Genomic DNA, 25113 nt, shown 5'->3' on the forward strand with positions numbered 1-25113 from the left:
AGAAGGCATTGCAAAATTAAGAGAATTCTGTGTTGGTAGAAGGTCAATATGTGGGAGGACAAGATCGTGTGGGATTTGGCCCGAACTCCTCACTGCCAGTTGTTACTTGCCTTTACAACTTTTCCTGTTAGAGACTGTGCGTTTCCACTTAGCTAGAATACTCCATCCTTACGGGGACTTGCAGATCTAAAACCTATAGTCAGATGTTACTGAGTGAAGCGACAAATATTATTGTCAGCTCTTGTGATTGTGCTTTGGATTAATTTTGCTTGGTACCCTTTGTAAATCTCCAGTACTTGTAAAAGTGTAACGACGTAAGAAACGTTCTCGTTTTGATAGAAGTTTCTCCCATGATTGCAGAGGAAACCTTGAGAGCAAAACCTGAACAAATGTGCGCTAATGGAATGAGAGGACTAAAAACCAGGTTTGTTTCTGTGAAATTAGATTTCAGGTGCCAAGTTCATGTTTGGGATGAAAGCTGGTGTGTTTTATGGTGCTGCCAATCATAAGCATCTAAACAGAGAAGGTGAAAAAGGAAGCTTGGTCACAAGATAGACATCACAAATTGACATCAAGCTGATGGATCTCTTAATGGGGCAATGCATTTATTGAATGGTGGTAATATACACAGTAAACCCGTGTACATCTCTGTATTCTTTGAGTAATATGAAAAGGGTGATGGTGCAGTTGTACTATCCAGATAAAAGCGTGTATGGTGATAGCATTTTCAATTTAAAATCATGTGCAGCATTTGAAATGCATGGTGGTGTGAGCCTGCTGGAGCACTGATTCTTAAGAGCAGAGCACCTCCTGCTCCCACTGATTGTGATTATAGCGAAATGATGCATAATCAGCCTTTTGGAGAGATGCTCTTTTGGGACATTAGCATTGAAAGCTGTGACTGATTCTTAGGAGAAGAGAAAATGGTCAGCCCTGTGTATGGAATGGGTAAAACGCAACAAAAGAAAGCAAAACGTGGAGTGACGAGCATTTCCATCACTTCAGGCACAGCACCTTCTGTTATCAGTGGGGAGCAGTAAGTCCCCGAGGGGGTCATTCGCAGCGTCTGAAGGTGGCTGTAGTCAGCCTCCTCACTCAGGTTCGCTCTGAATCATGCTCTGGAGCTGCCTGCCTGGCTCAGTTGATACCGCAGGGGACTCTGAAAATAAACACCTGAGGTGGGCGATGTGAATGTAGACTGGAGACTGCTGAGGCACAGAAGTGATACACAGTGTAAATTTTTAAACTACTGTAGCCACACTGGTACAGGAGCTTCTCTGGGTACTCTTTAAGGCTTGTTTCCGCTAGAAATTTATTTCACATTTAAAGCCCTAAGATAACCCAGAGTACTTCCACATGTGGACGCTTGGGCTTCAGATCAAGGGTGTTCACATCAAGTTCTACACTATTTCCTTGGACAGATAAGGCCCAATTTCATATACTGGAAGGAAAAATGCAGGCTAGCTGATTGTTTTGCTCTCTTCTTTTTCATCCTTCAGCCTGTGTAATATATATTGTACTGTGAGAGCGCTTGAGAGGGACTGAAACCCTTGTTATTCTAGCATAAAGCTGTCTATGAGCAGGCGTGTGGGGTTATGGTGGTCTGTACATCCCCCAAAGAAGCACTGGGTACTAATGCTACTGGAGGCTTGTAAACTTGGCTTGGTGACGTTTCTTTAAAAATCCCAGGCCTGTTCACGCATGGATGGGCATGAAAAATGAAACCAAATTAGCTTCCTAGATGAAGTAAGCTCAGCTGAGTTGAGGTCACCTTAATTCTGAATGAGTGTGTCCTCACAGTGTTTCATTCAGTTTAGATAATCCACCTTACCAGTTAGTTAGGTTTTGTTTTTCCAGGCTGTTCTTGTATTGACATGTTTACAGGTTTTGAAACTTTCTCCCCCACGTAGGAATGGTCCAGCGTGCACACAGGGAGGATGAGTATGGTTATTTTTTTTTTTTCTTCCTCCCAGCCTGTCGGACCTTAACCGGTAGGCTTTGCCCAACTTTACGGGCAGCATGTAGGAGTGACAGGTATACCCGGGGGGCCTTGGGGGGGATGGCAGGAGCCCCCCCGCCCCGCGTGTCTGGGGGCTGGTGAAGCCGCGGAGGGGGTTGCATTATGTAAAGGGGCAGCCCACGGGCTGCGTGCGTGCGCGTGCGCGTGTGTGTGCGCGTGCAGCCGCGTGTGTGAAAGGGTGGGGGTGGGGTGGGGGGCGGCCGCGCACACGGCGTGGGGCTGGGGGAGGAGAGCGGCTGAGCCATGGCAGGAGCCCGAGCGGCGTGCCAGGCCGCTGGGAGAGGGGGCTCCGCGTGCCCCTGAGCGGCCCCGGGCACCCCCGCCCCCCCCTTTCCCTCGGGCAGGGCTCTGGGATGGTGCGGGAGGTGAGCGCCCCCCGCCCCCCCCCGCCGGCCCCCCCTGCGCTGCCCCGCCACGCGCGAGTGCACGAATGAATGAATGAATTCCTGGCTGCTCCGCGGCGCGCCGGTCCCTAATGGCTACCAGGTTAGTGTGACTGCTGCTCCTCCCGCTGCTGCCTCCCTTCCTCTCCCCTCCGCGGTCTCTGTGCTGCCTGCGGGCTCCGGCTGTGCGTGCACACGTGTGCGTGTGTGTGCGTGCACGTCTGTGCCAGAGGAGCCGCGGGGCTGCGTGTGCGGGGCTCAGCACAGGTTTGCCGAGCAAATCTGCCGTCGGAGACACGCGCTTTCAAGGCAGATTAAACCTGGAGTCCATGTTGGTTGCTGCTGCTGCTCCTTTCTGTTTGGGGGACTCGAAAGCAGACAGCGTGACATCATGTTGCGGAGATGCTTCGTGGCTTTCCCCTTCCACAGGCTGATTCCTTTTCCCCTTGTTCTTCCCCATGCCCGCGCCCTGCCTCTCCTGCAGCGGAATTGCTACAGCAGCCTTTTCGATTGTTTGAAACCACCGATGAGCAAATCTGATGGCTCCCCCCTCCCAGCTTTCGTTCCCCTCCCCCCTCCCCCTTTTCCCTTTACGCCTGCTGTATCCCCCATCCCCCACCCCCCGGAGGGGCAGTTATTACCCTCATAACATCTGGGGGTGCGGGGAGAGGCGGGAGGGGGCTGGGGTCGGGGGGGGGCTGGCAGTGCGTCACGGCAGGGCAGCTGCTGCGGATCTGCTGTATTTGTTTGCCCATGTGCTCCCTTGCTTTTAAAAGGGCTCGGAGCATGCACACTGACGTCTTGCTTCTGCTTTGCATTCCTCTCTGGGTTTGTCTGTTTGCAGTGATGGGAAGAGGAAAAATTTGTTTTGTGCTGCTTTTCCAGTCTGTCCTCCTGAGTCCATACAGGTGGCTTCCCCCCCCCCCCCCCCCCCCGTTTTCTTTTTTAGCAGGGGAGAGCGGTAGGAAATGAGGACTCATTGCACTGTGCATGTTTATAGGCACTGAGAATCTGATGAATCCCCGTTCCCCCCAAAATTGCTGCTGCTTAAGATTACTGGTGACTAGCATTGCCCTGTCTGTTGTGGAAATCGCTGATTCGGTAAAGAGGGTACATTCCTGTTTCTTTGCTTCATTAAGGCACATGCATCTGAGAATTTTTGAAGCTGGTAGATGTAGGATGGAGCTTTTGGCTCAGTAGGACAGAAGGAAACTTCAAGCCCAATCTCAGAGATGTATTTTACATCAGTGTAATAACTTTGAATGTCAAGGGAAGCCCCCAGCTGCCTGTGCTGCTGAAAACCAGAAGGCTGGATAAAGCAAGAGAGAATATGTCATGTGGAGGGGGACAAGCCTAAACCAGGTCCTCAGGACAAAGGACAGTGTGTGACTCTTGCACTGAGGGTGTCTGGCTCTTCCCAGTATTGGCTGCGGCCCTTGACCTTCTCTATTTTTAACTTTCAGCTGGATAGTGCTGCTGCATGGTTAGAGCAAAGGGGAGAGATTGCACGGAGGGTATTGGGGTGAGGGGATGTGAAATTGTTGCATTGTTGTTTTCAGCATGGTAAAGGGATGAAACGTTAAGGGATGAGCAAAAGAAACTGGTTTGATCACAGCTTTGAAGATCACAGCATCTTCCATTAATTTATGAAAGCTGATGCTGATGAGCAGCAGGAGTGAGTGGGAAGGTGTAAAGCTGTAGCTTTGTCTTCTGCTCCTGAGGTATACAATATCCCTGTCCACCCCCGCTTTGTCGCTGATGAGATGTGGTGTGAGGCTTTGTTAGACGTTTAATCTGTGGTTTATAAAACCTCTGCCACAAGATTAGAATGTGTTCAGGGGGACACTACCTGTGCTGGGGATGAAGTCCTGGGATGCTCTTAGCCTTGGTAAAGTTATAGCAGGAGATGGGCAGAAAGGGAGAGTGCTTGTGCTCTTCTTGAGGTAACCTGGGAGTTGTATCACGCCTAAGCCCCCATCTAAAAATCGACATGGATCTTTATCACCAGCTCTTTAGTGCTATATTGCATTTATCTCACTCTCCCTTGAAACAATGCTCGTGGGTTGATGCATGACAGCAACGCAGCGTCTCCAAACCATTGAAAGATTTTGATGTTAGCTTGGAAATAATGAGGTTTAAAATAAATGTGCTTGGATTTATTTTAATTTTATATTTTATTCTTTGACCTGGCAAGTTTTCAGACTTTTCTTTGCATCGGAGATGGCTTAAGAACGTCCTTCATTATTATATTTATTTTCTGAACAAGACTTGCAAGCTCTGTTCTACGCCACGTTCCAGGCTCTGAGATTTTGAAGATGGCATCGGATACTGCAGTTCTTGCTGTTAATGATGAGAGCCGTTGGCATTGTGGGGGGAGGAGAGGCAACAAAAGCCCCTGTCTGTTCCTCCTTTGGAAGTACAGCCAGCTATAGACCAAGTGGCCCACAGGTGACCGTGCTGGGGCTGTGTCTGAAGCAGACATGCTGTCAGCTTCAGAGGGATGTGAAATTCTTATTTTGCGTTATTTCCCCTTTATTGCTTCTCAGATTTCATTGTATTATCCGTCATACTTTGTTCCATGTGGTTTGTCGTCCTCTGGAGCAGATGGAATTATATTAATTTGTGAGTGATGGAGGGGTTTAGTGTGTGATTTATAACACGTGTTGGTTCTCTGCAGATTAATGATCCTTTCTAAATTACGACTGTTGCATTATTGGACAGTATTATTAAGATCTGTCTTGTTCTATTTTGAAAACATTTTCCAACTTTTTCTTGGGATTTTTGCAATAACTCCAAGTATGAAGGGAGCGGTGGAGGAATTGTTTGAGGCACAGCACAGTGGGAGTTTCTGTAAGATACCAGACCATTTGTCCATCAGAGTTGATAGTCTGTCTCTAGTGGTAACCAGTATCAGATGATTCAGAGGGAGACAATGACATTGTTAATAATACATTTGACCAACCTTGCAGTGCTGTATGTGGGCAGAAGGCAAATACCTTCGTAATACTTGCAGTGATTTGCTAATCCCCTGAAGCATAATAATTGCATTAATTTTATCTCATGAATATGTAAACATGCTATTGAATGTCATAGGACACCATTCTGTGAAATGTCAAAATAATCAGGGTTAATCTTTGACAGGGATGGACTTCTCTGGTAAAAACTAGTTGTTTAAAAAACATGCAGAAAGTATACTATTCTTGCTATTCTTTTTAGAGCACTTGTCATGAAACACTGCTTGGTTTCTGTACAGTCTTACAGGTGTCATTGATTTTTAATTTAATGCTTTCTTTTTTTTCCTTTTCACTGAGAGATGTAATATAAGTAAGAGCATTTTCTTATTGCTTGTAGAGCAATGGCAAGCCCAGGGAATTGCTTGAGGAGATATGGAGGTTTTCGTTCTTGGATTATCAATTTGAAGTGAGTGTAGGTTGGTGGTGATCAAAAGTTGTTACCATCTGCTTGCTGTTTGGTAGACTGCATAATGAGTTTCTGAATCTCATCTTTTTCCACTGATGTCAGACTGTATCACAGAAAAGTATCTCTGTAGGCGTCTGATTAACTGCCTTACTAGCTGTTTCTGAGGAGAATTAACGCTTTTTGTACTACAGCCAGGCTAGAGGTGCCTTCTTGACCTTGTAGCTTTTTCTGCTCTTTTCAAGACTTTATCAGTACAGTTCTGTTTCATGCTTGACGATCTCCTTCATTCTTGTTTAGGAAAGCATGTAAGCACAGGCTTGACTTTGTTTGCACAGCCCGTAGATTTCAGACGTACAGAGTTGAATATGTGCTTGAGTTCCTTGCTTGTTTGGGGACACGGTGCTCAGCACTTTCCAGAATTAAGCCCAGCATTTGCAGTGCTGTTGGTAACCCCAGTTTTGGGCCTTGAAGAACTTCCTGTCGGGTGGGTGCTATGGGCTGCGGGGAGATACGAGCAACTTCAACAGATTTACTCTTGGAAAGCAAGTTCTTTTGAGAACTGTGGTGGACTTTGGAGGCTGCCGATTTGGTGGCTTTCCAGATCAGGACCTTCTTGAGGAAGCCCACAGGGTTTAGAAATACACTGCAGGGAATGGTGTCATTGATGCCCGAGAGGCTGGTGATCACAACGGAGGTAGGGAGCATTGTGTACCTGAAGCTGCCACTTGCTTAGGTGAGCAGCCCCTGTTGCTACAAATCCTTTGGTACTCTTCGTAACATAGTGATTATTTCTGGCGAAATTTTGATTCGCATCCTGCAACTGGCAGATTCAAATGGATTTACTGTGTGTCATCTTAGTCTGTATCACCACCTGAGAAGAGGACAACAAGGTACTATTGCACAGTGTAGCTGCAGGTGCTGTGACAGTGCTCTTCTGCGAGCTGTTGTGTCTGGAGGATGGCTGCTGGCTATCAGGGCGTGTGTGACTTGGGAAAGACCTGTTGCAGGGTGCTTGTCTTAAGCCCAGGGATGGCTGTGTTGTTGCAGCAGACGGAATGATTATTTCGGAAGATCTGGTAGGATGGACAGACTTTCATGTTGATTCAGGACTGCCTGAACGCCATTCATGCAGAATTTATTTAAGAGACTTGAACAGAGTCAGGTTTCTTGTTGAGTTCTCTGTTAAAGCATTGCAAAGAGTCCTCATGGTTCCTTTGTAACTGTAAGAATTCCAAGCTTAGCTTTTGGAGTATAGACCGTAGCCTTTCCCAAAAGCTACTGCTTGCTGAAGTCTCTGTTCACCAGCTGGTCCATATCTTTACAGGAAATACTCTGTTGGAGGCAGAAGTTTGGCCTTTTTGCATCTTGCCTTGTGTCCTTGCTCTGTGGAGAGTCCAGGGTAGGATGTGACTGGGTGGCTTGTCTGTGCATTGCCAAATATTCATTGTTTTTCCACCACCTAAAGAAAAGCTCAGTTCTTCACTATGCTGCTCCAGATACCGAGGCTTGTCCTTCATGCGACTGAACAGACTTTGGCCTCTTCCTGGCTGTGTCACACTTGCTCGTGTTATTTTTACTGCAGCTCCAATCGTAGGACAAGGTGTTTCTCATAGGCACAGTATGAACATAAACCAAGACGATGTACTCTGCCTTCTGTGCTTTCATATACTCTGTGCAGGGGCTTCACCTAGGAGCAAGGGGCTGCTGCTTAGGTGGGATTATTTGTGTTCTGTCCCTGACTTCATCTGTTGTGTCTACTAAAGGCTGCGCCGCAGGGGCATGTGAGGCCCTGAATGCACTCTGGTCAATTAAGTCTGTAAAGCATTATTTATTACTATTATTTTTTTTTCAAAGTGGGTCAAGCCGTTTTGGCATTTCAGGCGTTGATTCCTGGTTCAATTGCAGGCCTCGGTCACTATGGCAACCGCAGAAAGCGTTCGTCATGGCTGTGCCTTGGGTCGGATTCAAACCTCGAGACTGAGCAGGAGCAGCGAGGGTTTTGAGGGGCTCGGGGCAGGGGGGGCGCGGGATGGAGCTGCAGGCCTGGGGGGTTGTGCCCCTCCTCGCTGCGGTAGAGGTGAAAGGCTGAACAAACAGACTCGTCGTGTTCTTCACTGCGTGCACACCCGTGGGGTCCTTCGTGTGAGAAACACTCGCCACTGCCCCGTCATCGGGTGGTGTGAGGTGGATTCAGACCTCCCGAGTTTGATCGGTTCTTTGCCACTTGCTTAAGGGAGAGCCCGAGAAGGCGCCCCTGAAGTGATCTTGTTTTCCTTCTCTCTGCAAAGGCGATAATCCATACGTACTTAACACAATGTGTATGTATGGCTTTAGTTTTCTAAAGCGTGCCAGAGATGCGAAGTGACTGGGAAATGAACTTGGTGGCCAGAGTTTGCCTGAGATGGCACCAAAACATGTGGTTGCGGTAGCGTGAACTGAGCCTGGACACACACACGCAGGTTTAAAGCTAGTTAGTGTTGCTGCTGCTCCTGTGTAGCTGCGGCAGTGTGGGTTACCCAACTGTGACTGAAAAACCCACCTGAGGAGCTTTGTAAGACCGTGGGTGATGAGCTTGAATTGGCCTCCGCAGCTGCGCGCTGCTTGGCAGGACCTGTACGAGATGTGTTAAGGCAGTTCTGGTGTGTGTGCTCAGTGTGAAGACTGAGAATGTATCTTCAGTGCCTGTGTGTGCGTGAGCCTATATTGGAACCAGTATTAATGTGTTTATTGTAGTCCACAAAAGGCAAAGTTTGTGGTTTCTCATATGACTACAGTTTAAGTAAAAGAGTAACAAAGGTTTTAGCAGGTTTAATCTGAATTTCACATGCGTGTGGTGCAGCTATACTCTGGTTTTGAACGGGTTATTTTGTGTTTTACTTTAGGAGCAGTATAAACTCAGTGCTCCTTTGTAACTGGAACTTGAGAGCAAGCAGAACCTTGACAGAATTTGACTTGGTCTTTATAGAGTTGCTTGAAGCTGAAACTCAGAATGAAACTTGTGAGTATGAGCTCTCCCATGAACTGAAAATGAGAAGGAGGTTGTGCGTGGTAAACTTGGGTTTCGTAGAGCTGTAGAGGAAAACCACGTATGTCTGTTCAAACAAGTTTAGTGATGTGTGACTTGGGAACATTGGCTTTGAATTCTTGCCTTGTATTTCTGGGGACCTCTCATATAAACCAGTTCATGTTGAATCAAGCTTGCTGGGGGCAAGATTTAGGAAATTTGATGTAATGTCAGATAAGCATAACACAGCATGAGCAGGAGCAATACAGCCTCAGAATCTGGGGTTCTTAACTGTAGAAATGGCAATTCAAAACCATTTCCATCTCTGGAAGCATTGCTGATGAGCTTAAGTCTCGGTCCTGTTTGCACAGCACCTTCTGCACATGCATGTAGTTGCTGACTTCGGTTGGTACCCTAGATGCAGCTATGCTGGGTTGTTCAAAAAGTGTGTACATCTCGAGCTTAGGCAGGAGCAGGAGCAGCAGGAGGACAGAAAAGGTGAAATACCCATTTTAACTGGGTCAGCTGGATGTCTGTAAAGAAACTCGATACTTTTGTACATTTCAATAAGCTGGAAAAACCCTGATAGTTTTACTTCATGATACACCTAAACTGTTGCAGGTAATGCTGCTGGGAGAACAGTCCAGATTGTCTTTTGTTTCAGATACGATTCAGAGGGATTAAAGCTTGAATATTGCTACAGTTGTGCTCTACGTGTGGTTATATTCAGTGTTCCTGTGTCTTGACCAGGAAGGGAGGACCCTATTGGCATATTTCACTCATGAGATGTGCCATTCTTAGGTGTGAACTGTGAAGAAACAAGCTAAATGAGGGAAATTACTCTGCAGGTCTTCACACTGGAGCTAACTTGCAGTTTAGGTGGCATTTGAACAAGTAGCTTTTTATTATTATGTATCTATATGGTTCTCAGTCTGTTAAGTAGAAATAGGTAATGGAGCGGAGTCTGTAATTTAATCCGTCTTGCTTGCTGCTTACAGAACATTTTGCAAACCCGTTTTCTCCAGCCTGTTCGTTATCTGCATGAACTTCCACACTTCATATTCTTGAAAGTACCTTCTAAGAATTTTCTGCAAAGTGTCATGCTGCTGTTCTTGCCAGTTGCAAGCTCCTTGCATGTCCAAGTATGAAATTTGATTCTGTTAATGTTTGCACAAGTGACTTTGTTGTATGCTTTCCGCAGATTGTTTAGGGAAGGTTTCATCACTTGTGCTTTAGCAGAAGCAGTGAGCAAATAGAGGATAACTTATGAGGCCAGTTCTTCCAGTACTAAACCAAACTAAACGAAACCTGGTAACTACTGGAGGAGCGTTTATTTTATCTACCTGTATCTGCTAACTAACATCTGTAAAATATTTTAGGCATCCCCAGAAGTAAGAGGTCAATATGATTTTTATCTGAAAATTAATGAAGCCTCAGGTGTGAATTCAACTTTTCTAGATTTTCAGAAAGGAAACAATCCATTTTAACTACCTCATTGTACCTTGCATTGTGAGAAGCAAACTTCAGTTTGCTATATGTAATTGGGCTTAAATTATAACCTGTGAGAGTTTGATTGTACTGGCTTCTTTAATTGAGTCCCTTACAGCTGTTAATTCCCTTTTTCTATTGCTCACTCTTCTGCCGCTCCGATGTGGTCTGCTTTATAATGCTGAGAAGATAACAGGGTGCCTTAACAGCTCAGCAGGGCAGAGTTAGCACCAAGTTCATCAGCCCAGGTTCCACTGTAACCTGCGGGTTGCAGAGTTCAGCCGTGGCTGAAAAGGCCTCGGAGATGTTTGGGCCGGTCATAAATAGATTTGGCTGCTGAAGGAAATGAGTTACGTGGGGAAAAATGGATGTAGCGCATGGTATTTTGAGGAGTCTGGCAGGAAGAAGCAGCATCAAAAGAGAAGGGACAATGAGGAAATCGGAGTTTTCCTGTTCTGTATAAATGTGTAACTAGCTTTCTGATTTCAGTGTTACCTTCAGCAAATGCGCTATGGGATGAGAAGTTCCATTTCCCTAAATGTTTCATAATTTCTCTAAAAGTCTGAAAGGTCTTGCTTTTCTCCATTTTGAAAGGGAAACTTTTTTTTTTTTTTAAATCATGAAAGCTTTTACATTAGAGCAAAACATTTTCATGCCCAACTCTTAACGGGTGTGAGAAAGGATGGTTTGATGCAGGAAATCATGACTGCATTGTCTGTCATCATGACTTCCCTCCTAGTGCCCCCTCGTTTTTGATGATCTTTAATGGAGTGTTTCCTTAAAAGATATTTTGGTTTTGTGCATCCTGTTGAGAATAGTTACACTTGCTGAAATAAAATAAAGAAGGGGCAGAGTGGGACTGTATCGAGAACACGCTGACATCTCCCTCATTCTGGAGTGCAAGTGTAGGTTTTCTAAGCTCAGGTCATCATTTTAAACTCTCAGAGTTGACAGGAGACAATGAGTTCATTCTCGTAGGCATTTCATCTGTGGTCAGATGAATTGAAGAGTGGGTGGAGAAAGACACTGGCAGGCCGTTGTAGTTTCCTCTGCCGCTGGTAAATTGTAACTGTCTACAGCCTAATTTTACTGGGGACGTAAGTCCCAAGTGTGGCATTGGGTGCATTGCTTCAGGAGGTCAGATTTGTCTGCTGTGCTAGTGGAGAAATCTGCAGGTAATGCACCGCCTGAAGGCATGGGTACAGTTGCTTTCTGTTTGAGTTGAAGATGATTAACTTGCTCTTCCTTTCTTTTGCAGTACTGCCAGTAACTCAAACCGCAGCACGCCTGCCTGCTCCCCAATCCTGCGCAAACGCTCCCGGTCCCCGACACCGCAGGACTCCCAAGGAGACGCCATGGTGGAAAAAGGCTCAGACCACTCGTCAGACAAATCCCCTTCCACGCCGGAGCAGGGTGTACAGCGTAGCTGTTCCTCTCAGTCAGGACGCAGTGGGGCCAAGAACTCCAAGGTGAGAAGCAAGCAAATTACTTTGGCCAAGATGCGCACGTGTCCCCAGTTCTAAACTCTCTTAATGCAGTATGCTAGCTTTGTCTTGTGCCTTTTTTCTCTGGCTAACTTTCCTTCTTCCTCCCCTGTCATACCTGTGAAAATTCTCCCTAGCTGGGAGCCGTTTGCGTAGGTCAGACTTCAGCACAACCCTGTCATCCTTTCAGTGACCTGAGTCCATGAGTTGCTGATGGCTTGCACTGCAGTTCCACAGGGGCTCATGTAGGCTAAACTTTTTGCAGTCAAGGCCCCGTTTTCTTGGGAGGTTCTGTGGTTTGGAGAAAGACCTTGAGAAGCAGCTGTTGTGATTACTTTTTATCATCTGGATCATGGAGGGTCATGGAATAAATAGAAGTTCCTCTGTGCAGACAGCCTGTGAAGGGCCCGTGCATTTCTCCAGTCCTGTCTAAGCCCTGTGTTGAGATGAGGTTCAAGTTGCACAGAATTGATTTGCCAATCCTCTGCACATTGCCTCCAGTCGGTGCAGTGTTACGACTGTTTTGGCCAGGGTAGATGATATTTTCCCTAGAAAGGTATTTTTTGTCTTTTGACCGTATTAGAAAGAGCCTTGTCTTTGTTGTACTGAGGAAGAGGGTTTCAGGTTTGGTGACTCTTGATTTTCTGTGAGCAGTGGGGCCTGGTGAAACACACACGAGGGCCTTGGGAGCCAAACGTAACCTTTGATTATAACCCCAGTGTCCATGGTGTATCGTAAGATAGCTGTCAGGAGCACTTGTGTTTGTCCAGGTTTTTGAAGTGAAATATTTCAGCCTCAATAACTTCAGTGGTGACGCAGGCGTAACTCAGAAATGAGTTGTTAGATCTCTGCCCGATTTATTGCTGAATTGTCACGTACACAAAAGTCTACCCACTCCCCTTTGTGGTGACTGTCAGCAGGGAAAATAGGATTCACTGGGCTGAACTGATGTGTCGCCACTGAACGGGGGTGTATGTGAGTTCAAAAGAGGGGGACGAAGGGGTTTTTCAAGATGAATCATTTCAGACTCATCATTTCTGAGGTGGCCCTTGAGGTCAGACTTGATTCCTATTTACACAGGAACCTACAAATGCCACCTAGGACAGCAGGACTGGGTGACACCCGCGTGCATTGTGGAGCCAGCAGTCTGTCCCCAAAAGCGCGCCGTGCGGACGGAGGCAGGCGGGATGCACGGCACGCTGTGTTTATAGCCACGCCGGGGGATGCTCTGTCAGGGGAGCGGTGCCCTTGGTAGGGGGGATTACATTGCCCTGGGTCATGGAGTGCTGTGATTTAAGGCCACGGGAGTGTGATTTTTACCAACATCGTGACTACTAAAGCTTGGCTTTAATTATTGGTAATTTTCCCAAGGAAGGGGGGGGATGTAATGCTTTCTGTTGGGTTTGTGGGTTTTCCTTCTCTTGATTTGTGAGGTAATTTTTCTTCTTTCCTTAATTTCTCTCTTTTCATTCCTGCATGCTTTCTCTCCGATTAAGTCACACAAGCGCCTCTCCAAAGTAAGCCTTCTTTTTTCTCTCCTGTCCCCCACTGTAGAATTGTTTCATCACTGAGAAACCCTCCCTGTGGTACTGAGCGGTGACCCCAGTAAGGCATTCTCCTGGTGCGGCTGTGAGAATGTCAGCAAGAGCTCGGCTCGATGCCTGTAGCTGAGAAGCTGGTTTCACTTATATCACTGGGATCTCATTAATATTTGCTCACATGGTGTGAGAACTGGCCTGTTCATCACACTCCTTAATTACTTCCACCTAATTTTAGCTTTTGTTTTAAGGTTTGCTTTCCCTCTCCCTCCCTTGAAGCGAGCTGCTCTCTTTGCCAGGGAGAAACCTGCTGGCTTTGGTAGGCTGAACAGGACCATAATTCCTTCTCTTTTTCTCTCTTCTTACTTTATGCCTTTTAGAAACAAGAGTTGATCTCCATAACTTCTGGCCTGCTTTTTTATGATGAATAGTAGTTTTGTGGCCAGTGATCTCAGATTACTGCCCTTGCACGCTTTCCCGTGTGATGTAAATATTAAAGATCAGTGATTTCAAATGAACCCAGCTTAAACCTGTTAGAACAGACCTGTCCCAAATGAATTGTGAGAATTCATGGGCTTGCTCTGAAAGGTAGTAAGTAGAAGATCCCTCTGTGGGTGCTTGGATTGGAGATAAGATCATTTGAGATTTGATCTCACATCTCTATGCTACCCTCAGAAGAGTGTAAAAATCAGAAATGCAGATGGGATGCTTATTGGACAAAGTGCCAGGCTGTTGGCTTTTCCACATGTATACAAGTAAAGTTGAAACCAGAATGGCTTGGATGGCTTCATAATCCATGAAATCAGTGCCTTGGCTTTTCCCTGGTTGATGGCTTAGATTTCCTTCTAGGCAAGTACTCAGAGAGCAGTGAAGTCTACAGTGCTGGCTTACCATGTTCCTGTGGTCATAATGCCTCTTGTAACCAGCCTGATCTTGCATGATAGCTGGTGTCTGCTGGAAACTTCTTTATTGGTTTTTTTTTTTTTAGACAGATTGTCTTGTGCTTGGTATCTGTAGCTTGGATAACTGCAAAGGAGGACTGTGGGACTGATGTCTCAGGTGAGGTGTGAGAGAAGTTTTATGGAAAATGCAGGTCTGGAGTAGCAGAGTCCTGAAAGGGTTTCTGGTGAGTAGAGGTGTGTGCGTCAGGACAGGTCGTGGTTAGGCTGTGGTAAGCTGGAGGCGGTTTAGCTAAGCTATGGAGAGGTTTGTTAGGAGAGAGACTGGTGGGAAGGACCTGGGTGGAGAGCAACGTATGTGTAAAAGGTATGTGTAGTGGTACTGCGATGTGCTTGCAGCCAGCCCCTTGCTTTTCTGAGAGAGAAAAAAAGCCACCAACTTCAAGACAGTTAGAGAAACGAGGGAAGTGGACCTCAGGATGAGTTCTGGTGCAAGGAAGCCGATGCACAGAGGGAAGGGGATCCCGGGCATGACCTCTGCCAGCCTGCATCAGAGACCTGGTCACCCGCGGTCTGTGCAGAGGGTGAGCCTCAAGCGGTGTGAAGGCTGAATCTGTTTTCTGCGCTCCACAAGATGGCTTTCTCTGGTACAAGTGAGGGAACTCAGGCTAGTACGCCCCCTGATTCTCCCCACACGTGGTGATGGTATGTGTTGCAGCCAGGGAGACTTTAGGAACAAATAACTTCAGGACAAAGATTTTAAAATCTCCTTTCTTCTCCTCTCCCCACCCATCTTCTGCAAGAAGAACGGTCGGATTTTCCAACCTGTCTTGCTAATGAAATGAAACAGCTTGAGCCCATGAGTTTGATGCTGTGTTTATACAATTGCTGACAGATCTGCTTGAAGTCCCCTGCCCTCTTTGTCTGGTGCGTGAGTGGTCGTGCTGCGGCGTTGCCGTCAGAGGGCGCTCTTCACCAGGAGTTTTTAAGCACTGGATGACACCTGTAGGAAATCTTCTGGAGCTTCTTTTCCACCAGCGTGGCATGGACCGAACCCCCTGTAGACTTGTCTCAGCCTTAGGCTTTTACTGGCAAACACTACTGCTTCTGGGACAGCTTTCTGAACTCAGAAAAAAAAACCCCTTTTTGCTAGCAGCCAACAGATGAAATACAGATTAACTGCTTTGCTCTTGCCCAAGGGTAAAAGTGATTTCCTCTCCGTTGCAAATCCTTCAGATTTTCCCCACTGTCTATAGCTAATAATGAATGCTGAGGACAAACACCAGGCTAGGGGAAAACACAAATTTTGATACAGGCCCTGGAGCTTGTAGAGCAGTTTAGGTCAGAGGGGATCTCTGAAGGTCTCTCGCCCAAAGCCCTGATGCAGTTAGGGTGGGCTGCTCTAAAGTCTTGGCCAGCCACATTTCGCAGACCTCCGAGACTGGAAATCCCACAGCCTTGTCGGGCCCCTGCTCCAGTGCTTAACCACTCTTGTTGTGAACAGGCTTTTTCCTTCGATCTGAATAGAATTTCCCTTACTGCAGCTTATGACTGTGGCACCCTGTCCTTTCGGTGTGCGATTATGAGAAGAGTTTGGCCGTGTCTTCTCATTTACCCCTCCCATTGGGTGGTGTAATCCCCTTTTAGGTAGTAGGTCATGAAATTCTGGTGGTTTGGGACTGGGGTGAGGGATTTGGGAATAAATGTCATCAATTTCTTTGAGTTATTTGGCCAAGGGCATTTAGAAGCCGGGTGATTAGTATAGATTTTGGAAGTACACAGGTCAGGAAAAAGGGCTCTGGAATCTGTTCCGAGCTCTGCCCTCACCCTGTTTCTCTGCCTCTGTTGTAAAATGGCTTTAGGGATACTTCTAGAGTTCTAGGGCATGTCATTATTCACTTGGCAAAAGGTTTCCATTTCCCTGAAAGCAACAGTAAGTAGGAGTGAGTTGTGATCCTGCTCCCAGTAATGCTGAAAGCTGGAAACTTCTGTTGGCATCAGGTTAGTAGGCTGAACGTCATATGCGTGATCCACTGCTTCCCATCTGCACTGTAAAGCTGTAGTCTTCCATAGCAGTATATACAAATATGAGCTCGTTAACCCATGAAGATTTAGAGGCAACGCTATATTAATTAAAGGCTCAGAGAAAATAGCCCATTTTTTTGCCTTCCTCAAGTTCTCTGAAATTCTTTCTGGTTACATCCGCCATGTAACTATGAACTCGGGTATTTGCTCCTGTAGTATCGTCTCTGCAAATCAGTTACATCTTTTCCACTTCTGTGTGCAACTCCATTCCTCTGTTACTTATTTTTCTTTTTTCAGTTCTAATGTTTATGGTTTCTTTTTCCAGTATGACAGACTTAACCTGCTCAAAGTAAGAATGTTTTTCCTTTTTCTTTTTCTCCTTCATTATACCGTCTCTTGATTTTCACAGTTCACATCCCCTTATATTCTGACTCTCAGTGAGTTTAAAAAAAAGAAGAGGTAAATAAAATTGAAGGTAGATTAAGGATGTGGGTAGTCTCCTTTCTCTTTGGACTTGCTGTAGTCAGTTTTACCTGCAAAATGGGGGCTGCGGGAAGGAATCTTCTTATATTTAGAACACTTGGTGGAGGCAAAGGATGAACCTTGGCTGTCAGTATAATTGTGTGGAAGAGCTTAAGGAAGGAGGAGCTGCTGAGCTCCTTTCCAGAGGAGCTGTGGTTTGGTTTGGAGAAATTCAAATGTGAAGGGAGAAAAAAAGAGTTACTGCAATTAGCAGCAGAGGGGAATGAAGTCCTGTTGCAGTGTGCTGACACCACAGCATATGCACCCTGATTTAGAAGACACAGTGACAGTAATGTCTCTATTTTATCTATGCCAATTATAGTTTGATTATGAATTTTTTTCCTCAGGATTTTTTGAGTTATGCCTTTGCTCATTAAGGCAGACAGATGGCAAAACAAATCTGCAGGAAAATCACTCCATCTTAGACCCTGTGCTCCTGAGGACAAGGTGGTGTGTACATGGTTTAAGATTAATTCCCCTGTTTTTTTTTTTTTTTTAGTATAGGCTGAATTGTATAAGCCCTTTTTTCATGTCCTACTTGCAGCGAGGGCTGACTTCAGCCAGACCCTTTATGAATGGAGGGTATGGCCCAGTATGGAAAAGTATAGGAAGTACAAAGAAGTTCCTCTGGTTAGTTGATGAGCCTTGCTGTGTATTCAGTTCTTCAGTTCCTATCCTTTCCTCAGGGTTTCAGGAAAGGCCTTGGGAATGTTCCTGTTTTTAATGTCAAACTTCTGTATTTTGGCATAAACTATGATACCGTGGGGTTTTCCATTAGAGACCAGTGTAGCGAAACTGGCAGAAATGCCCAAAGTTGCAAGGGATCCTTCAGATATGTTGGCTCCGTGAACAAGACCCAGGTGCCTGTAAGGTTGTCTGCTGGAGCGGCACACAGGGAGCACTGGAAACTGAAAGCAGGAAGGTCTAGGGAAAGAACAGTGTGAGCACCTCCATGTCTTCATAGAAATCTCTGGTCCAGTTAAGGCTTTGCACTGACTTTTTTCCTTTGGTAAACATCCTGTACGTCCTTGGTCCTGTCGTGGGCTATCCCAGTGCAGGTACTTTCTGTGTTTTGGTGAATGTGAACTTAACTCTCTGTGGGAAACTTCCGCAGGCTCTGTTACAAGTTGGAGAACAGTATGTTTTCCTTCGTGTTCCAAACTGGGTATAAAACTGTGAAAAATACTCCCAGTCCAAGGTCAGAAGCAAGATGACTTTAAAGAAAGAAATGCAGTGAAATATTGCTTCAGTCCTTGTCTGTTAGCCTCGGCTCCCCCAAGTGTGATGTAGAGATGCCGTTGCTGGTTGGGAGAGGGGGACGGACACAGCTGTGTGGCTGTCAACACACAACGTGCCCGGCAATGTGCACTGTGGCTGACCACTGTTGGTGGTGAAAGGCTACGGTGCCCCCCGGCTTCGTAGCCCGAAGGTAAATCCACCCTGAACTGGGGGATGCCTGTACGTTCTGTGAGTTCTGCCCAGTGTCCTGACCTCGGAAAGCCAGCCTGACCGCAGCGGGACTGTGAAGCTTCTTTCTTCCTGCCTCTGCAGATAAATCTCACCTCCAGCCGAAAATTGCCAAGTGTGACTTTCCAAGCTGAGCTAGCTTTTTCATACGCTCCAGTGTGACATGTGGCCTGTCCTCCCAACCCATCTGAAAAGCCATGATAAGGACAAAAAAAAATAAAATCACATGTGCAGATGATGCAAAACACTGTGCACTGAAATTCTGAAGAAACCCCAGTGGTTTTTTTTGGGGTTGTCTTTTTTGTTTGTTTGTTTGGTTTGGTTTTTTGGGTTTTTTTTTCTTAGCTTTTCTAGCAATTTTCTTCAGCAGTTTTCCTGGCTTTGTGTATGTCTCCCTTTAAAAGTACTATTGAAAACTTTGCCCGATGGCTTTTGTGAGTAAAGTTGTGTCCCTGCCTCCTAACAGTTCTTCAAGGGCTTATTTGCACAGGGTCTATTCAATGCAATGTGATTTTTGCAACCTAGCCAGCAGGCGTGGAAGAATGAAGCCTCTAGTAAGAGAAGTGCTGGCAATACGATGATTATTTGCTCCTCTGTTGCTAGTGGGCGCTGCCGTTCTGCAAAAATGATTACAGCATGCATGCGTGAGTTTGTGTGTGTGCGTGCATGTGGACATGCACACGTTAGCCTGATTTGTTTCCAATTATGGACTCGTGCTTCTGGATTTGTTCTTTGTTCCTGTAACGGGAAATAACTGTGTTAGACCACAGTGTGAAATCCATTGAAATCATCAGTTTAATCCCACTTTCACTTCACTAATTATACAAACCAGATTGGACCTAGTTTCTCTGTCCATCTTTCTAAGATCTCTGTGCTAACTAATGCTTCTCTTTTATTTTGTCCTTACAGAAAAGCCAGAGTTGGTATAATGTAAGTACTCCAGTTTCTCTTGTCCCTGGGTGAATATGGGCTGGGTACCTGGGTGGGGGGAAGATGCAAAGGGGCTCTGCAGTGGCACTGGGGCATAGCGGCCATTTCCAAAAAGAGGAGACAGAAATGGCTTAGAACTGGCGAAGGAGGACTGACGTCCTGAGGAAAAGGATGCCAGAGACAGAGGGTAAAAGCTTTGTCTTTTCAGTCACTCCTCCGATGCTCCCCACATCCTGTACCTTTTGGTTTCCCAGCAGAGTTGGTGTTGATGTGGTGACAAACAGCTGCCACCGTGCAAACCCTTTGCATCTCTCAGGGTGGTGTGGGGTGAGAGAGGAATCCTTTTCTGATGACCTCACAGAAACACAAACCATCTCCTTGCTTCTGCCTTGATCTTCCTTTCGTTCTGCAAGCACGAGCGGTAGTGTTTTCGGTACAAAGCTGGTGGTGTGCAAATTGCCACAGTTGGTGTCACTTTTGCACAGTTGAACCCCCACCCCTTGAGCGCTTTGAAGTAGATAGCAGGCAAATGCAGCAGCCGTTCCCTGTTGAGCAACAGCTCCTACCTTACTGCAGCCTGAGGTGTCAGAACCAGTGATTTTGGCTGATAAACAGCGTGGTCAGCTTTGACAGAGGCATGAGGGGCAGACTGACTTCCTTGCTTTGTATAATCAGCACCGAGGAAAATCAGCAAGGAGAGGAAAAGAGGCGCTCTCGGAAGCGGAGAGCAGCATAGCGGCAATGGCATTAAGAATTAAGTATAAACCACGGTAGGCCCGGCTAGCGGAGAAGTGGCGGATGAAGGAACGTGGCGTGAGGCAGTTTGGGCAGATGCACAGGCCCAACCAGGCTGCTGCAAAAATCTGTGGCCACGGCTAAAGGTGCCTTTTGCTGTTACGTGAGAGCTGCTTCTGCCTGTAGCTGCTGAGATCCATACCCTGCTGCATGACGCTCTGCTGTGCTCTGCTTCTGTGGGTCGCTGTGTTTCTGTGTCCTCTCTATCTTATCTTTCTGTTCTCTTGTTTTTCCTCCATATATTTTCAGCATGAGAGACAGTACATCCGGAGAGTAAGCACTGGCTGCATTTTTTGTGGTTTCCCCCCTAATTGCTGTCCTTTAGAAAATAAAACTAAACCAAATCATGTTCTAGTTAGTTAGGGACATTCTGGCCAGATGAAAGCAGCAATGTGGAAATACAGATGGGCTGCAAACCCCAGGAAGGCAGTCGATCCTATTTGGCAGTATTACTGCCATTAAAAATTCGCTAATGCATCTCCTTGATATAGTTTCCCTTCTTTGCCAACGCCTTCCAGGCAGGATTTTTCTGGCATTTGAGTCCTTCTGATTCTTCTGTTACTCTCCATGCCGAGAACAGCTCTAGAAATGAATCTGTGGAGGCTTTGCCTTCATAAAGCCTTACAACTGCTTTTACTCACTTTCCCTCACTTTTGTTTTATGTTAACTTCACTACGCTCGGAGCAAACACCCTCCACGTTGTTCTTTGTGCCAGTTCAACAGCCCCAGGTGCCAGGCACTGTACGACCACAAACCAAAAATACAGCCCTTGCCTTAAAAGAGCACATGGTCCTCAAAGATCCCCAGAGCATCGGTGGTCAGAATGTCGGTTTTCTAAATTGATTTTAGTTTTTGCTGCTTTTAACTGGTCTTTTTGTCCTTGTAGCCCTGTATCCCTCTTTGCCAGTTGGAACCCTTCTTTTCCCTCTCCTGAATTCCTTTTTCCTCTACTTTTTCCTTAAGATGCTGCCTCCTGCTCTTACCTTGTGTGTTTTCCTTTTGATCGTACCAGTGCTTTTTGGGTTTGACATCCCTGCCAGATGGAGAATGGGAGAAAAGGGGTGAACCAAGGTCACGGACTGGTTTGGCAGACCTGCCCTTTCTTGGTCTTTGTGTGCTTTCTCTGCTTTGCTTTCCACGGGACAAAAGCAAACTGGTCCAGGCGCACTGTGAGGTTTAGAAAGGAACACCATTTTGAGAGTAAATATACTCAACCCTACGGGGTTTGCTTTGTGGTCATGTCTTCGTTGTGGAAAGGCCGACCATCACTGGGTCCTGGAGGTGGGTGTTCTTCATGCCTTCAGTGAGGAACTGCAGACACGGAGACTTTGGTTTAGAACAGCTGTTACTCTCATGGAGTAAAAAGTCAGTTTGTTGATCAGCTCTGGTTTAGGTCTCATCTATCTGCTTAGCCATCAGGGTGCAGTTTGCGTGTGTCTGCTTTGGACTTTTGTGTCCACAGGTTGGACTATTGTTAATTGGTTTATTTTTTAAAAATAATGTAAAAAATTCTATTTAAAAAAAAATAGACCTCAAAACCAGACTTTCTCTGTAATCTTATCTATAGACCAGGCGTGCTTAGTGATGTGGGAAATTCGTGTATCACTTCCCAGGTGACATGAAGGAGGAGGTCACGCTGGCTGCGAGGGTGGCAGGAACTCCACAAGTTGGTAGAAGGAATTTGTCACCCAGTAAGACATCATTAAAATTAGAGACAAACTGGAGATAATTTGCTTCCAAGGATGAAAGCTATCTCCTTTGTTCTTCTCTCTCTCTCTCTGGGCTTTGGGGCCCTTTTCCAAGCATGGAGGGACACTCAGATTTTGCGTCTGGAGGTCAGCGTGCCGTTGAGGCGCTGAGCCTAGCAAGGCTGCCGTGCTTTTTTCTGCCTGCTTCTCTCTCAATTGGACCGTCGGTCCTTCTGCTTCTGTGACTGTTCATAAATTAGGGTGTATGTCTCCAATTTTGCATAGCATTTTGAGCTGCCACTCTATAGCGAGGCTAGCTTTTGTAAATTGCCTCCTGTAGTCCCTGTGCTGGTAGACACCAGGTGTCAGGAGAAGCTACAGGGCGTACGCCCAGAAAAGAGAATGAGATGATCTTGAAAAGTTGGGGCACACAGTTGACACCAGGGAAGAGGCATGATTTATATCTGCCCATGAGGTTTTCATTTTACTATTATATCCCAGGGTCTGCCCTGCTCTGTACTCCTTTGCTTTGTCTGTGCACGTTCCTTTCACCTGCCTTCTCTTTTGCAACCATGCTTGAATCTTTTTCTTGTGACACCTTCTCCCTGACCTGAACTGCCCCCTCTCCACCTATGTGCCCCAGAGTGGTTACTGAGGAAAAAAAAATTACAGTGAAAAGACACTAACTAGTCTCTTTCAGGCGTTTTAAAATACTATTAGAAACATTTACTGGCCTGGTAAGTCTGAAATAATCAACAGGAGCGCAGTTCTCCCCACTTGCCTGCACTGAGGCTTGCACAGAGTGGGGTAGGAGCCCTGCAGCTGCAGCTCGGCGAAGGCGCGCTGGGCAGCATGCAGCGTGGCTTGCAAGAGGTGGAAGTCTCAAAAATAAATCCAGTGAAATCCAAGGAAGTAGCCATGTAAAGGAGAGAGCCCTGGGTTTTCCTGGGGCAAAAAGCATGCGTGCTAGGAGTTAGGGTGGCTGAGGATCTGTGGTGATTGTGATGCCACAAAGGGCCTTGATTTCTGGAGGTGTTTGAGCAGCGCTTGAGCTCCTTAAGAACTATGTCAAGTGATCACAAGACTGAACACTGTAAGAAATCAGCCTTTGCTGGGCTTGGTGTACTGTCTTTTTTTTTTTTTTTTTTTCCTTGCAGAACCCTCTTGGAGACCTTGTAGATACCAGGGTGGAGGGGGAGGCTTGGCTGTTGGAAAGAGTATAATGTTCCCTGTAAAGACAAAGAGAGAGAAATTATGCATCATTTTAGGGAAAACATCAGACACAGCTTTCCAATGGGTGGCAGCCCGAGTATGACTCAGCAACAGCAATCATGTAAATAGCTTTTATTGCAAAAATCCAGCCCAATGATGAGTGAGTTCGGTGTTGAACAAACAGCCTTTTTCTCTGTAAATCAGTGCAATCATCTTTTAAGTGCCAATAACCATTTTTTCAAATTGTTTGTGGAGCAATGTTAACTCATTGTCTTTCAGGTATTTTTTCATCCCTTCTGATTTTCCATGATTTTAGGTGTATGGGTGGATCACCAGGTGTGCCACAGTTATTGTGGTGTAGAGGCACTAAATCAGGAGTGAGCTTTTGCTGCAAGCTCATGTGATGATGAACTCAAATCCACTTTCCACTCCAAATGGCCAGCGATTACTTGGAAGCTTCTTCCTCTGCTGTTCATTCACTTTTAAAATGAGAAGGGGGAAAAAAAAAAAGAACACAGGAGGAAAAAAAAAACAACAACCCGAGAGACCAGACCGAGTTTGGAAGAAATGCTGTGCGACAGGTGGCCAGTTTCTTTGCTGGCATTAATCAGCGTAGCAGTCCTGCTGTCATGGGGTCTAAACTCTCCCACACAAGCAGGGACTGTTCTTTTCCAGTAATTCTCCTGTTCTGTCCAGAAGCAATGTAAATCTTCCCTAAAGGGTTAAGAACAAGTCCCATCAGTCGGGCAGATTGGATAAGATTTTCTTTCCCGCTTTTCTCTCTGCCTCTTGCCATCTCTCCTCCTCACCTGTTTTCTGTGACCTGTACGATACGGTGCCTTTCTCAGTTCTTGTGTTGTCAGACTTCCCTGTCCTGTCCCATTTCCCAGCAATGGTTGCTTTGAATGTCCTGTTGGAGGATTTGTTTGTGTATTAACAGGGAGATCTTACCATAGGGAGTCACCCTTTTCTCTCCATCTCCCCTGCAAGCCTCCTCTCTCCACCCTTTGCAGTGCCATCCTGTCTCCTCTCTGGTTGTTTGCAGTAGAGTTAATGTTTGCTGCCTCCACCTCCAGGTTAGCTCTGCTGATCACTTGTGCCATTCATCTCTGCAAAGGGAGGTGGGTGGGTGTGTAGACAGAAGCATCCTGGTGGATTTTTTTTTTTTTTTTTTTTTTGGAAGTAATCCCATAAGCAGTTTCCAGCAAAGAGGGCCATTCAGTAAAGCGGTGCTGGTACCTCGCAGATGTCTAATCCTAATTTTTTATCCTTCCCAACCTATGGAAGCTTTGTTTATTGTTCCCTCATCTTGGGGTGGCAGATGGATGTACTGCTTCCCTCTGACAGGGCTAACCGGGGGGACCTGTGTGCCATTTAGCACCAGCGTGAGGCACCAGTAGTGGTGCACCAGTTCGCTGTCAGCCATCCCTGTCACTGGGCAACCCGCAGCCACGGGCCCAGGAGTGAAGCATTTGCTTTGTGAAGGCTTGGTTGGTGGCGGCTTGGTGTTCTGAGATGTGTGCCCAGTTGGTTAGGAAGGACGAGCATTTTACTTCAGTATACGTGTTTCCACAGACTTGGCATCATGGCTGAGCAGCACTGGTGTCGTGGGGTGGATGTTTACCTGCACGTTTCCGCACTTGAGCAGCGGGATGGAGAGGCTGGGCACGGAGGGCAGAGGGAGACGGGGAATCCCAGTGCTCCATGCAGCCTTGCTGGGGCCTGCAGGGTGTTTGTTTGCTTGAGCCTGAAGGACCCTCACCTTCCATTGCCAAAGTCACCTGGTAGTGAATGAAACCTGGACAGACCTATGCTTTTTGAGAGGGCTCGGCGATACAAATCGGAGTAGCGGAGCCCTGAAGCTTTCTAACCGCGTGGGTCTCCCATGGCTGATTTCTCACAGCTATATGCTTTCGACTGGTCTCTCCTTACTCCCCTTGCGCCTCCCCCAGCACACTCTGTCCAGCAACTTTCCATTACAGGAAACATCTGCTGGGAGGCCGGGCTGAGGCTGGGTTACTGCAGGGCATTGGCCGACAGAATTACCCAGCTACAGTAACTTGCAGCATGTGCCAGTCATTTTGGGATCTTCCCCCCCCGGCTCCTTCCATGAGAAACACCAACACGGGCTGAAGCTGCCTTTCGGAGCAGAGAGGGATTAGAGAGGAGAGCCTGAGGCAGACACTGAAGGAGTAAGAATAACTGCTTTTCTGGTTTCAAAGGGGGGAGGACAAAAAA

At 46.5% G+C, this 25113-nt stretch overlaps 1 protein-coding gene across 15 annotated transcripts in view; it reads left to right on the forward strand.

The window, feature by feature from the left end:
- GRAMD1B (GRAM domain containing 1B) overlaps window positions 1-25113 on the forward strand; it is a 102201-nt gene that overhangs the window by 55711 nt on the left and 21377 nt on the right. For 7 of the 15 annotated variants that reach the window (XM_037409728.1, XM_037409730.1, XM_037409741.1 and 4 more), the window contains 5 exons: window positions 11574-11784; window positions 13296-13316; window positions 16587-16610; window positions 19160-19180; window positions 20225-20248. In XM_037409728.1, coding sequence (XP_037265625.1) covers window positions 11574-11784; window positions 13296-13316; window positions 16587-16610; window positions 19160-19180; window positions 20225-20248 — 301 coding nt within the window. Of the gene's footprint in view, window positions 1-2210; window positions 2507-11061; window positions 11491-11573; window positions 11785-13295; window positions 13317-16586; window positions 16611-19159; window positions 19181-20224; window positions 20249-25113 lie in introns of those variants that run through there. The other 8 variants (XM_037409733.1, XM_037409734.1, XM_037409727.1 and 5 more) reach the window with 5 other exon arrangements.

This window comes from Falco rusticolus, chromosome 16 (assembly GCF_015220075.1).
Source record: "Falco rusticolus isolate bFalRus1 chromosome 16, bFalRus1.pri, whole genome shotgun sequence".
NCBI lineage: Eukaryota > Metazoa > Chordata > Aves > Falconiformes > Falconidae > Falco > Falco rusticolus.